The sequence below is a fragment of the Gobius niger genome (assembly GCF_951799975.1).
Source record: "Gobius niger genome assembly, chromosome: 1".
NCBI classification, from domain to species: Eukaryota; Metazoa; Chordata; class Actinopteri; order Gobiiformes; family Gobiidae; genus Gobius; species Gobius niger.
In genome coordinates this window covers 22456168-22470024 of record NC_136852.1, presented here as the reverse complement: position 1 = coordinate 22470024, position 13857 = coordinate 22456168, and the positions used below count along the sequence as shown (strand labels likewise).

The 13857-nt window shown below is 39.2% G+C and overlaps 3 protein-coding genes across 4 annotated transcripts in view; 2 read left to right on the top strand and 1 right to left on the bottom strand.

Moving 5' to 3' along the window:
- Positions 1-1135: 1135 nt before the first annotated feature.
- On the top strand, positions 1136-7601 carry samsn1a (SAM domain, SH3 domain and nuclear localisation signals 1a). Its single transcript, XM_079578230.1, has 8 exons — positions 1136-1279; positions 1874-1945; positions 2210-2338; positions 4132-4234; positions 4680-4828; positions 5075-5296; positions 5614-5761; positions 7006-7601. The coding sequence occupies exons 1-8, from the start codon at positions 1223-1225 to the stop codon at positions 7152-7154; spliced, it is 1029 nt and encodes a 342-aa protein (XP_079434356.1). The 5' UTR covers positions 1136-1222; the 3' UTR covers positions 7155-7601.
- A 245-nt stretch (positions 7602-7846) lies between these two features.
- Positions 7847-10549, top strand: hspa13 (heat shock protein 70 family, member 13). Its single transcript, XM_079578219.1, has 4 exons — positions 7847-8008; positions 8100-8440; positions 8655-8868; positions 8950-10549. The coding sequence occupies exons 1-4, from the start codon at positions 7984-7986 to the stop codon at positions 9678-9680; spliced, it is 1311 nt and encodes a 436-aa protein (XP_079434345.1). The 5' UTR covers positions 7847-7983; the 3' UTR covers positions 9681-10549.
- A 1990-nt stretch (positions 10550-12539) lies between these two features.
- gdpd5b (glycerophosphodiester phosphodiesterase domain containing 5b) overlaps positions 12540-13857 on the bottom strand; it is a 31441-nt gene continuing 30123 nt past the window's right edge. For both annotated transcript variants that reach the window (XM_079557591.1, XM_079557592.1), the window contains one exon: positions 12540-13043. In XM_079557591.1, the coding sequence (XP_079413717.1) occupies positions 12961-13043 (83 nt within the window). In that variant the 3' untranslated portion in view covers positions 12540-12960. The remainder of the gene's footprint in view (positions 13044-13857) is intronic.

Genomic DNA, 13857 nt, shown 5'->3' with positions numbered 1-13857 from the left:
ATTAAGAGCAAATTCGTATGTACAATGTTGGCCTGATTGTAAAATAAGCAAATTGATCCATTAAAGTGTTTGAATATAAGAAAGGTCGTCTCAAACCACAAAGTATTGCGACACACAGTGAGTGTCATTTAGCTTCATATCCCTTTGTCATTCTGAGGTCAGCACTTCCTCAAATGTCCGCACCCCAAAATGAAGAAATAAATAGATAACCAGCATTTGCCAAAAGCGACTTCCCATTTGTTCTATTCCAAAGGAGTTGTTACATATATCATTTTAGTAGTAACTTCATTATTACAATATATTTTTGCTGAATCTCTGCCTATAATTTATGTTTAGTCTCTTGTTTCTCTTGATTTTTTTTTTTAAATTTGTGTTCATTGTTTTTTTCCCACAAATCTAAATCATGTTGAACAAGAATGTCTAACAACCAGACAGTGTTACTTTAGTTTAGTTTATTTGAGCAATTTACATTATCTAATTCAAACATTAAGTATTACACAGTTTTAGATGCTCAGAAGGACTAGGCTGAAACAAGAAAGCGCAACATTCGACGTAGTAAGAGGACTGTATCCACTGCAAATAAGAATTTAGCACAAAAAGAGTCTATTGCTTGAGCAGACAAGTGTCCTCAAACAGGCATTTACATTAAAAAATTACAGATCTAAAGAATATTTTTAAGTTTTTCCCACACTCATAGTGTGGGAAAAACTCATAAAAAATGGCATTCAGTAACGGAATAATTATTAGTGGTGGTACTTGTGGAATTGATAACCACTTAATACTTGAGAAATGTTACTTTTAAGTAGCTCTTGCTCGTTTACAAATTGTGACGGCACTGAAACCGGAAATGTAACCACACTTTTAGCTGGTTGATATTTTACCCAAAACACAGCACCACAAATGCATAACCCCTGTACTGGAGGTTACTGGAAGTGATTCTTGGTGTTTTCTTCACGAGGCCACAAAATGCTCACTCAAGCACTTGTAATTTTCCCTTCAAAGCGATACTGCAATGAGTGGCTGCTCTGTGTCTATTGCCTCACATCCTGTGTGCACAAAGGAAGTAGAGCAGTCAGAGCATCAGAGTTTGGTCAATTCACACTTCATTGTCATTGCAGGCACAGCAGAAAACAGAGACCAGGGCTGACTCAAGTTGTACTAGTACTAGAGTTGTTTTTGTTGCAGTAACAGCAGAGATAGTTGTAGTAAAAAAAAATTGAAAATGTTGCATCGAGCAGCATCCAATGTATCAGACAAACCAAAGAGCAGCAAACCCAAGGTAGGTGAAAGATCATTGTAATGTTGGACGAAGGGATGCTTTGAAGAATTTGTAAATAAGTGTAGGTCTTATGTGTAAAAAGTTCTGTTTTTAAGGCTTGAGACTGAAATATTTGAGCTTCAAAGTATTCCACCCGGGTTTAAGCATTATTCATGATCTCTATATCTGCTCTTGTTTTCTTTTGTTGCATTGACAATATTCACTTTTGTACATGATTTACCTTCAAAGTTCCATCTTTAAGCATCAGCAAGCTGAGCAGATGCCTGTATTTGTGGACTGCATCAAATCAGAGGCTGTCTAGGAGCATTGCTTCATATTTAACCAGGATTTCCAGGGATTATTCATTTATATAATTATTTTTTGGTGCTCTGCTGCTGCGAGGAGCTGATGGAGAGATTTGGGAGAGATTATAATTTTAGTTTATGAAAAAAAAAATGTGCTGAGTGAAGGAGGATTTTTTTCTCATTACATTGTGTCATAGGTGGTCCTGTGCACATAATGTATATTATTTAAAACACTGAAAATGTCATGACTTGCTGTCCATGATATACTAGGATGGCATTTTGACCCGTGCTTATGTTTTTCTTTACACAGCGCTCCACAAGCTTTGGCAGATTTGACAAACACCATTCTCCATCCAAAACACAAGAAATTGTACCAAATGGGGTTAGTACGTGTTTTGTTAAGGATTTGTTTATTCCGTATTTATAAAGACAAAACTGGAACAACAAAGGAAGGTCAAAACTAGAAGCAAAACTGCCAGCGCAATCTTGAGCATCTTTTTACATTAATCAAAAATTCTATGTAAATGGACTGTGCTTTTGCTAGAAAGCTTAGTTCTGTGTTTGAAAAACCGCATTGCTGCACAGGATGTTGCACATTTTGTTTTTGCGGAAGTTTTTAACATGTCTTTTAAAAAACATTTTGTAGGTGACAGAGGAGTGTGAGAGTCCAGAGCCAAACAAGTCTGCTGGACTTGGGAAGAAAATCAAAGTGATTTCTCTGACCATGCGCAAAAGGATGGGCAAAAAACACAACAAGTCCCTCTCTGAGGAAACAGTGAGTGATTCAAGACACACTGCATTTTCGGTCTGTTTTAGCTTGATTAAAATCACAGTAACACAACAGCGATGCAGAATATATTTACAATAACCTCGTCAGATGCCGTATGGTCTGGACTTGTTTAAAGCCTGAATTAGTTCTTGTTTAGTCCTGGTTTACCCTCATGTAGTTCATGCGTGTTTGTTGTGGTTTATTTGGTGGCACAGTGGCACAGCAGTTAACGCTCGTGCTTCACAGCAAGAAGGCCCAGCGTTTGATCCCCAGACGGATGGAGACTTTCTGTGTGGAGTTTGCATGTTTTCCTTGTGTGGAGTTTCCTACAGTTTCCCCTATCACTAAAAAGACATACAATAGGCCAGGATGAATAATGTGTGTGCGTGAATAAATCTGACCATCTTTAAACCGTTTCTTCAGATTCACTTTAAACTGTTGCAAAATGCTACACTCTCAAACAGAACAGTTAATGGCACATTATTCTCTGTCTACAGCTTTGACAGAGACGCAACTCTGTCCAGAAGTCGAGAACATAAAGTTCACATAACAGTCTCCTCTGAAGGAGGAGGAGTTGTTTTTCTAAGTTCTCCTTCTTCACATGATTTACAAACAGTTTCATTGTGAAAAATGTCTTACACTAAACTAACATTAGAGAAGAGAATTTTCCAAAGTTTTTTTTCACAATGTTACAATAGTGGTATGAGACAGATTTGTTTCTAGTGTTTTGAGAGCCTGTTTCTACAGGCTTTGGAGCAGCTGTTGGTGGACAGAGACCAAGTTGTGATGCAATATTTGAAATTTTGATATCATTACATGCATATAAAGCTTGGCTGCATCTGTGCTCATTTGATGGCAAATATATCTAAACTGCAATTAATTAAAGTTTACAGTTTTAATCAGTTTCGATAGTGTCCTGTCCAGGACTACACCTAAAGAGACTCTATTTTTTTCAATAATTTCCATTGCGGGGTGAGAAAGATTACTTATGGAGAAAAACATGCTGACAGTTTTGATTACACCATCAAATCTCAGATTTTTTCCATAGCTCCCTGGAGCACTGCTGCTGCTTTCTGACTTGATTTAGCTTGACTTGCCTTGAAGGTCATTTGTATAAACACTGAACAAGAGAGGGCCCAAAATGGAGCCTTGTGGCATCATTCGACTTTGTCCTCGTTTCTTTCTGAATACTGATATGTGATACTACACACCGGCAATTGTTTTATTAGTACACAGATTTGTAGGAACTTACTTATACATGAAATAAATACAAAAAGTTCAAGTAATGCACACCACACAAACAAAGCTGCCACTAGTCCACAGTTAAGAGTTTATTAGATCATTTTTTGGGAGTTTTTCCAAGGCGTTACCAAAATATAAGAAAATGCTTATCATAGGATTCATTTTGTTTGTAGCCGGTCTATCTCGTGTGTTCATATCCTGGCTGCCCACACACCTGACTTCTTCAGAACTCTCAAAGCGCAGCGTGTGGCAGTGGTTTTGATAAGATAAAAACGAGGGGAAATAACACCTTTCTCATTTTCGCTCAGGTTTCCAAAACTTTGAATGATAAAGATCTCTAAGGGGAAAACATTTACAGAAACTTTTATAAAGAAAAGAAAAAAAGTTGGTTAAATGTATTCCTTTCATAAAGACTATCAATTAAAATCATTGTATTTCATCACATCAAAAACAGTAGATGGAAGATAAACTGTGAAATTGAGCAAAATTGAGTTTATGCCTGGTCTTGATTCACTTCTTTTTCACTTTGACACCGTTTTTATTCGTTTTATTTTCAGGGGGATGACACAGACCGAGAGGCAGAAGCAGAAGGTGAAGCTCAGGCTCAGAAGAACGCGGGTCGCTCTTTGGAGAGCCTGTACAGCGGACTCAGCTGCTCCAGTGAGTATCCAACCCAACCGTATACCTTCATACAGCTATGGGCACATGTATTGAATCTAGCATATCAACAATCATCCACATTAATGAACCAGAAACAGGAATTACTCATTTGGGGTGATGATAGATAGCTGAGACAGACTTCTTCAAAGGAACACATTATTAGCTTGATTTTATACCCTTTGTTGGCGAGATATTAGGTTTGTGTTTCCCAGTGGAAATGAACTACAACATTTTCAGGTGTAATAAGAAGCAGACCAAGTTTTACATTCCCCATGAGGATAGTTTTGAGATATATAAATACTACAGGTGTTTGGAGTGATTACGTTTTTGGAAAATTGATTGAAATTGCACCCAAAGGAAAAGGCGCTGGACAGGAAGATAATGTCTTAAGTGCTTGAATATTTTGAAAAGTGGAATGACCCTGGCTGTATTTGTGTGTGTTCAGGTGGAGTAAGTGAGTCCCTGGGTTCGGCTCAACGGGACAGTGTGAAGTTAGAGGAGGACGGTTCGTATCTGGGACAGTTCTGTGGCCGAGCTCGAGTCCACACTGACTTTGTCCCCAGCCCGTACGACACAGACTCTCTCAAACTAAAGGTATGAAAGACAATAACATGTTTCTGATCGACCAGTTTAGTGTTGGTTTAGGGTATAAATAACCTAAGTGTGCCCTGGTTTTGTTGTGTTTAGTGCTGTTGGGCCTAGTCTTTTTTATTTCTATTTTAATCTTACTTTTAAACTGTGTATCTTTCTTCTTTTACAACATGTTGCTGATTATGTCATTGCAAATATAATAAAGCTTTAATAAAATGAAAAGCAAAGAGTAATTATCATATTTGTTAGGCGGGAGACATTATCCACATCATCAGCAAGCCTCCGATGGGCATCTGGACTGGCATGCTGAACAACAAAGTGGGCAACTTCAAGTTCATCTACGTGGACGTTTTAGTGGAGAAAGAGGAAGAGAAAGAAGAGGAAGAGACACCAAAGATCAGACAACAAAAAATATGCAAAAGGCCACGACCCAAAACTCTGCTGGAGTTACTGGAACGGCTGAATCTGGAGGTGGGTACAAAGTTCACTCACAGCCGGGCTAAATTTGATCCCCCCAAACACATTCCATTTTCTTTCCATTTTTGGGGATAAAGGATCAGAGATATATCTTGTCTTGATTTGAGCAATAGTAGTAACAGTACATTACAACAAGCGAACAACCCACAACAGCTGCACACGGTCACCAGCTCTGAAATATCCCACAAATAACATGAAATGATGATGCGATAATGTGTGTTACTCACCTTACCTGTCAGTCGTCCAAAAATCATTCCTACCTGAACAAATAAAATACAAAAAGGTCCAATGGCTTGACGTTATTGTTGCAGGAGTACGCCTCTGCCTTGTTGCTGAATGGGTACCAGACAGTGGAGGACCTGAGGCACCTTCAGGAGAAACATCTGATCGAGCTCAATGTCAAAGACGCAGAACACAGACTTAAGCTGCTGGCTGCTGCGGACCTCCACTACACAGAAGGTCAGTGGAATGGTTGCTGCTTATTAGATGTAATGCTTTTTGTTCTTTTTCATATAAAGTAGTTCAGTACAACACCTATGTGAAGAACCTTAGCGTACCCTTTTAAAGAGATATGGAAAAGTATAAGATTAATATCTCATATCATTCTGCTTTATTGCTCCAAGCGCAGTAAGCAAAGCTGAGACAGTGGACAGAAAAGTTGCTTAATACAGTGAGCCCAGCTCTGTACTGTACCAATACGAGAGAGGACATATAGTTACATCAAATACAAGACTAATGCAGTAAGTGAGAGAGAAAACTACATGCCACATTGAAAAGGAGAGCATCTGCCCGCTGAGTTTGTCAGTGACTTCCTGTTACTCAGATAGAAAGTGCTTAGGAGACAGAAGCTGTTTCTCTAATCTTTAAGGCAGCCATCAGGTCTTTATTTTAGAGATTAGCTTACATTTTAGCTGTGAATTAAAACTTACTGGCTTTGGAAATGGTGACTTGTTTTCATTGATTAAATCCATTGGTATTTTTGATGGTTGTAACTACTGTATAAACTGTAATTGCAGCTTACAAATGTATATATGCCAGGAAGTAACTCAAGACCAAGAACCAGTTTAGTACTGTCCTTTTTTTAGTACTGTTTATTCTGTATGAACTGGGCAGCATCAGAAGTTATGCATGCAGTGGTTAGTTTTTCATGGTCACTTTTTCTGTTTTGGTGACTGTGTGAGGGGCAGATGGCAGAGCTGCGGTGATCCTGCCAAGCAGGTGCTGACTCACATAACATGCCGGTCATTTAGTTAAGCCCCACACCATTAGTGATTTGACAGCATGAGGATTAGTGTTTCTTTTTGGAGTAATAATAAAATCAAAAATTTGTCTTCGGCTATATGTTTGTATGCAATTTGTGTCCCTCAGTCTTCTCAAACACAATGCAACACCTAAGGACCTACCTCCAGATACTGAATTAGGCTTGGTCTGGATCCTATATGTTGTTTTTAAAGAGATTGGTCCCACCTGGTTTAGGAATTGAACACAGGACCTTGTGCCATACGAAACACCTTCAGCCCACACCTTTTTCCCATTATCGTTGTTGTCATTGTTGCCGTCTCCTCCTCCTCCTCCTCCTCCTCCTCCTCCTCCTCCTCTACTTATAACTGTTATCCTGTCTTGCTCAAATAAAAAAATATGATGACAAGTGCTTACCTCTCAGTCATTGTCATTGACTTATATTTTTTGTTTTGTCTCCACAGATGATGCAGATGTGGAGGAGCATAAATCCACCCTCAGTCTCCAGGAAGAGGACAGCGACTGTCCCAGAGACTCAGGCTGCTTTATCCCATCAGAGTGCTCCGACACCAAAGAGGACACTGAGACGCTCACTGAGGGAGTTAGTTCTTGAAGACTCATTATCAAAAAACGTTTATGTGCAAAACCAGAGATTTTGTCATCAAATCATACAAGGATCCCTTTTGCAAATGAGATGTTTCACCTTCAGGGGCTTCTTATTCACAAGTCTAGCTTAATAAAGACCTCAGCTGGCACAAGATTGAGTTGAACTGCATTACTTCATGTGAATGGCACAAAAAAGCTTTGGCATGTTCTGCCCTATCCATGTAATTATCCATTCCTTGGTGATAACAGTTTGATTTTGATGTTCGACGGTTTTGACTGTATTTATCTTTTTCTGTGTTTTACAAATTATTTATCATACCTATGACTTTTGGCCTACCGTGACTTTAGCCTTTATTAATTGTACCCAGAGGGAAATTCTTATGTTTCATACATCTGTGAATTTAAATATTTCTGTGTATATCAAGACCAAAATAATTTATAAGCCATATATTCTGTGTATTTTACATTTTGTAATAAAACAATAATAAAAACATGTGTTAGAATGATGTTTTCTGACAAGTATTCGGCTCTGATTGGTTAAAATTCATATACGTCACGATGACTTCTGCCTGCGTAGTCCTTCGCAAACGTTCATGGGAGTCGTAGTGAAATGATGACGCAGCCCTCCAGATTTAAACTGTTTGTTCGACCATTTTTACTTCATTACCCAGAATGCACTATTAGGCACGCAACGTTGACGTGTAGTTTATTGGTGGTCGGAAAAGTCCGATTTCCTCAAGCTGTCACAACCTGGTTCTAAGGAGACAAAACATACAGATATATTTTACTGCTTTGTGATATTTTTGCACTAGTCCTTTTGAGGACTGTGTGTAGCCATGGCGGGTGAAATATCTATGATCGGTAAGTAACCAACGGGCGTTTGTTTCTTCTTCATTTTGATGTAGCTACGCAACGCTAGCCGGTTTGATTCACACTGGGACATTTTCAACAGGTTCCGTGATCCTAGCCCTATTTCTGGCTGGTTATCTGGGGCAGCAGTATTTACCGCCTCCCAAACCCAAAGTTATCGGCTTGGATCTGGGCACTACCTTCTGCTCCGTGGGCGTCTTTCACCCGGGCAGTGGTGAGGTGGAGGTGATCGCCGACGAAGAGGGGCGAAAGAGCATCCCGAGCGCAGTCTCCTTCACCACTACGGCGGTGTTGACAGGACACGAAGCCGTAGACCTGGCGGACAGCAACCCCCAAAACACGATATATGACGCAAAGAGATTCATAGGAAAGATCTTTGAGCCTAAAGTCTTGGAGAGCGAGAGCGCACGGTATCCATTTAAGGTAAGGAGCAGAACATCTCAAAAATCTCTCTGTTAGCTTACTGTCATATGGACTGCTCTAGTTTGACTCTTTAAAATGGTTGACAACATTATAAAGGCACCAAGCAGCAATCACGCTAATAAATAATATATCCTGTCTGTGTGTATTATTACTATATGGATGTATTTTCAACAATGGGGGTCTTCTCATTGTTTAATGGGATTTCCCACCTCAGGTGATGAATGTCAATGGCAGTGCACAATTTGAGATCTCCACGAACCACACATTCACCGTGAGCCCAGAGTTTATTGGCTCCAGGCTTCTGCTGAAGATGAGGAAGATGGCGGAGCGACAGCTGGGCGTCCCCATCCAAAAAGCGGTCATTTCAGTGCCTGCTGAGTTTGACGAACGCCAGAGGAACTATACTGTCAGAGCGGCCAATCTTGCTGGTCAGTCCTCTCTATATTTTTACTTATATTCTTCATTTGGGACTCTTTACTCTTTTACTCAAACCTTTTTTTATGTTACAGGTTTGGAGATTTTGAGAGTGATCAACGAGCCGACTGCAGCTGCCATGGCCTATGGGCTGCACAAAGTGGACGTGTTCAATGTTTTGGTGGTGGATCTTGGGGGCGGGACGCTGGACGTGTCACTGCTCAACAAACAGGGGGGCATGTTCCTCACCAGAGCTATGGCTGGGAATAACAAACTGGGAGGCCAGGACTTCAGCCAGCGGCTGCTTCAGTTCACCACAGAGCGTGTTAGACAGGAGTTTGGTGTCGCCCCTACCCTTAAAGAAGACATCCATCGTTTGCGGCAAGCTGTGGAGGCTGCAAAACTAAACCTCACTGTTCACCCCACTACTACCATCCGCTTACCACTGCACCTCACACGGGACAGCTCAGATCCCCCGAAGAAGATTTTATTTCATTTAGAAATTGCTCGCAAACAATTTGAAGAGCTTAATGAGGACCTCTTCCAGAAAATGTTGACTCCCATTGGGACCGTTTTAGCTGAAGGACATTTGGACAAAGGAGAAGTGGATGAAATTGTCCTGGTTGGTGGTTCGACCAGGATACCGCGCATCAGGCAAATAATCACAGAGTTTTTTGGGAAGGAGCCAAACACATCGGTTGACCCGGACTTAGCTGTGGTCACTGGTGTAGCCATTCAGGCAGGGATCATGGGAGGATCCTGGCCTTTGCAAGTGAGCGCGATAGAGATCCCCAATAGACACTTGCGCAAAACGAACTTGAACTGATGCGAGTTTACTTCAATAATTTAAAGCTTACATTCTAATGTGTCTAATGCTTCTCTCACATGTTTAATACTGGAGCAACATTTGCACAACATCTCTAGACTCTAGAGATGCAAGAACCTTTCATAGATCGAGCAAGAGTTACACCTCACTTTTCAAATATCATTCCTCTTTGCACTTTTAAAGACAGAAAAGGTAATGACGTTCAGTGCAACTGTGACTGTATCACATTAGGTGAAGGAGAAACATCCCAGATACATTTACATAAGGGATCAACCACGTTTTAAAGAAATGCCAGTACATCTTAAATGTATTTATTCTATAATTTATTTTATTTACTGTATGACTATGAGTGAACGTGCCTTTTCACAAAGCTGCTTTCATATATATAGTCTAGCAAACATTTTCTACTGTATACTTTTGGAACTGAAACTTGTCATCATTGCAAAATCTCACAAATTAAGCTTAATTACAATTGTCAACTCACTATACTGTAATACATGTTTCAGTTTGTCCAGAGCCAGGGTTGATATATTTAATTGTACGTGATGTTCCCCAACTTGTGTCCATAAAGCATTGCTGCCTGTTAAGGACCCTCTTGAAACTGAAGTTACTTTGGACGCACGTATTGCTCATCAACAGAGACTCAATATCAGAGAATGTGATGCACTTTTATGGTCATCTGTTTACCAGCTCCATGTTGATATTCTACATGTTAAAAAAGATAACAATACTATTAATGCCTCTGCTGCTGTTAAAAAAAACTGTGTGGGTCAACAGGTGTAGTCCCACTGCAGGACCAAAGGCTTTACACAGGTATAGTGCCTTGTCGTGTGGTTTATTGACCAGGTTTCTAAAAAAATAATAATTGTGAACTAGAAATGCAATGGCTGCGCCATTGCGATTGACTGCGGAATTGCGGGAAGCGAATGCAGAAATTGCATAAACTGTTCAAATTGCATAAATTGCTTAATTTGCATAATCTAATTTGCATAAACTGGTAAAATGCATAAAATGTCATGTTGCATAAACTGTATAAACTGCATAAAGTGGTAAAATGCATGAATGGGTTAATTTGCATAAATTATGTAAATTGCATAAGCTCTTTAAATTCATAAATCCTAAATGGCATAAACTCTTAAGTTGCATAAACGGTTTAAAATGCATAAAGTGGTTAATTTGCATAAATTATTAATGCTGCATAAACTTGTATATTCCATAAACTGGTCAAACTGCTGAAATGGCCTCAGTGCTTGATTGGCAGAAGCTGCACAAATGGCTGAAAGTCCTGGAGTCTCCTGATTGGCTGGATTCCCCCATACACACCAATGCAAACATTTCAAACTCTCGTATAAAAAAACTGGAAAACTGCAGAAGGCCAATTTTTTCTCAAAACCCACAAGTTGCAGAAGCTGAACATGCACAAAGTGCAGAAATTGCATAAAATGCAGAAAAAAGTGCAGAAAAGCATGGATTTGCGGCAGCCCCATTATAAGTCAATGGGAAAAATCTCCGACATTTTGGCCGATTGCGGAAAAACCGTAAGTTGCAGAAGTCCCAAAAGTAATAGCACCCTTCTTCTCAACATGCGGAACATTTTGATGCATAACTTGCATAAATTGCACAAAGCATGAAGGTGCTGAAAGTTCTAGAAAATCGGGAAAAAGATGGAAGAGGAATAATAATAAAGAACATGAAAACCAATAATTGACTGCGGAAGAATTCCGCAGTCAATCAATTATACTGTTGCATTAATTTGGAAAAAAGGCATTTACTTCAGTTCCTACCAGTTTTTTTTTATTTGTCCATTTTTTGTTTGAGAAAGTTATTGCTTCATTTTACACATGCAACATGTGTTAAAAAAGGAAAAATGTTTCTGAAGAAAATTCAACATTCAAACTGAAGTTGAAACATTAAATGTGTGTAATTAAGATACAGTATTTCAGAATGTTGCAGTATCTCTTTATTATGCTGAAGAAAGAGCTGTATTCATGCAGTTTCTCAAACTTTTCACACCCAGAACCACTGAGGGAAATATTTCTGAATGCCACCAGATATAAACCAGGTCTGAAACAGGACTAAACGAGTACAAACCCAAAGGACAAAAAACATTAAAATGGTGTTTCAATTCAAGAAAAGAAGAGTACCACCTGAAGCAGCCCGTGTACCACAGTTTAGAAACGATTATGCTTTAGTAAAGTGAAGCTTCAAAGTTGTAATGTGCAACTTTAATACATGAAACTTCTTTGTTTCCATGACACCGTTTATTACTGCCACATTGTTCATTGGTCTAGAGTAAGTTTAACTTTGTACAATAACACTCAATATCACTGCAGTCAGGCTTAAAAATACATTCCCACCAGAATACACAGTAATACACATACAAAAACTTTCACATTAATCCTAGAATACTATTACTCCTCATTCTACCTTTACGCAGTCTGATAACAGCTCACATGTGGATATGCTCATTACCGTTAATCACATGCATTGATCAGCAATTATCTAAAGGAAGGGTATGTAGGATGTGCGCTCTTACCGATTAAAAAACTGTGCTGTAACTGAACCTGGGTTGCTTTGTTGAGAACAAAATGAGTACAATATGTGGGCTTGTCATACCTCATTTGAAAGCTAAAAAGCTGAAAGGAGTCAGTCACTGAGTTGTAACCAATAAAGGCCTGCAAAAGCACTCGTTGAACTTTAGCGGTGACAGATGCAGGGATTTTGAAAAAGGTTTATTGCAAGCCATCAGGCATCAGCGTCTGCTTTGTGTCTGACTGGATAATACGCTCAAGAAGCAACAGAAATGACGTTAACAAAATTAAGGGGAAAATTATCATTATTATTATTATTATTTTATTGGATAATGTTAAATCCATATCTGGGCACACAATCTGAGGTAATATTTCTGAAACATTTACATCCTACATACTCAACCTTTAAACAGATTTTTTTTTTTAACCTGAAGAGGAAGGCAGGGCTTCTGTAAACAGCTTAGTTTAATTGGACTTGTTATTGTCATAATAGTCAGGAGGCAGAAATAATTTCATCTCATGCAGCAAAATCTTAACTTAGAAAAAAAAAAAAAAAAATACAGTCAAGTTCTCCAAGGCAGTGCTTCAATGAAAAAAAATATGAAAAAATGAGCAAACAAAATAAAATAAAGCTTAAAATACAACTCAACTATTTGGATAATTGAATCAATAAAAAGTGCTAGTGTTTTCAGTGATGCACAAACAAACAGAACTTTTTACACAGTGTACAGAAAGCTACATTGTCCTCATCATTGGCTGATCCCCTGGTTGGTGTAGTAGTTGTAGTCGTTGGAATACAGCTCCTCAGCACTGGTCACACCATTCTCCACCTCTAGAGGGCGACAGATAGTAAGCAGTCAGTAAAGGCACACACAAATATACAGTAGTACACATACAAATGGAAGGTGTTTTAGTGGTTTAGATGGGCTGACTGCAAGTTACTGTACTTCCTCTGTAGTCATCATGGTCTACACCAGTGGTTCTCAAAAGTGGGGAGCAGGGTCCACTGGGGGGGCCCAAAGCTTGAGTACCATATTATAAAGTTGAAGTTGAGGTAAGGGACATTTTGAGGAAATTTATGCTTGTTAATATGTACTACTTGAAATCACTACTTACCCAACATTTATTCATACTTGTTATTATGTACCTTAAAGCTGTAAAACATTAGCACATCTATTGAACGGTGTGTGTTATTATTATTGAGGGCCCCCGATGGATCTTCGATAACGGGGCTGCGAAACTCCAGGCTTTGGAAAAGTTGGTCAAGACAGATGTTGAAAAGCACATTCAACTGTCTTCACATCAAACAGGGGTGAACAAGGGAGGAGATGTATAAAAAAAACATTACTTAGTACTTACTATAAAGTTTCATTGCATTAAAGCAGCACTAATTAACTCATGCCCCTAGAGGCCATACGCGGCACTGCAGGTGTCGTAGCATGTTACGTTTTTTCCTCATTATTTGTCCGTGAGAGTAAATACTGCGCTGACAGAAAAGACAAAGGGGCAGAGGGATATTGTACATCCAATTACACAATGAAGATATTTTTTTTTCACTCAAACTTGGCTGTAAATACTGTTTACGTGGTGCTAGCCCGCAGTTAGCTTTGCACGTCAGCCTGTTAGCTTCTTCTTTGTGATCCCGT

Bases quoted from the DNA above. Each gene is read 5' to 3' on its own strand.
- samsn1a (XM_079578230.1), top strand. From the start codon at position 1,223: ATGTTGCATCGAGCAGCATCCAATGTATCAGACAAACCAAAGAGCAGC. The intron at 1,946-2,209 runs GTTAGTACGTGT...AACATTTTGTAG, and splicing joins AAGAAATTGTACCAAATGGG to GTGACAGAGGAGTGTGAGAG. The intron at 5,762-7,005 runs GTCAGTGGAATG...TTGTCTCCACAG, and splicing joins GGACCTCCACTACACAGAAG to ATGATGCAGATGTGGAGGAG.
- hspa13 (XM_079578219.1), top strand. From the start codon at position 7,984: ATGGCGGGTGAAATATCTATGATCG. The intron at 8,009-8,099 runs GTAAGTAACCAA...CATTTTCAACAG, and splicing joins GGGTGAAATATCTATGATCG to GTTCCGTGATCCTAGCCCTA. The intron at 8,869-8,949 runs GTCAGTCCTCTC...TTTATGTTACAG, and splicing joins CAGAGCGGCCAATCTTGCTG to GTTTGGAGATTTTGAGAGTG.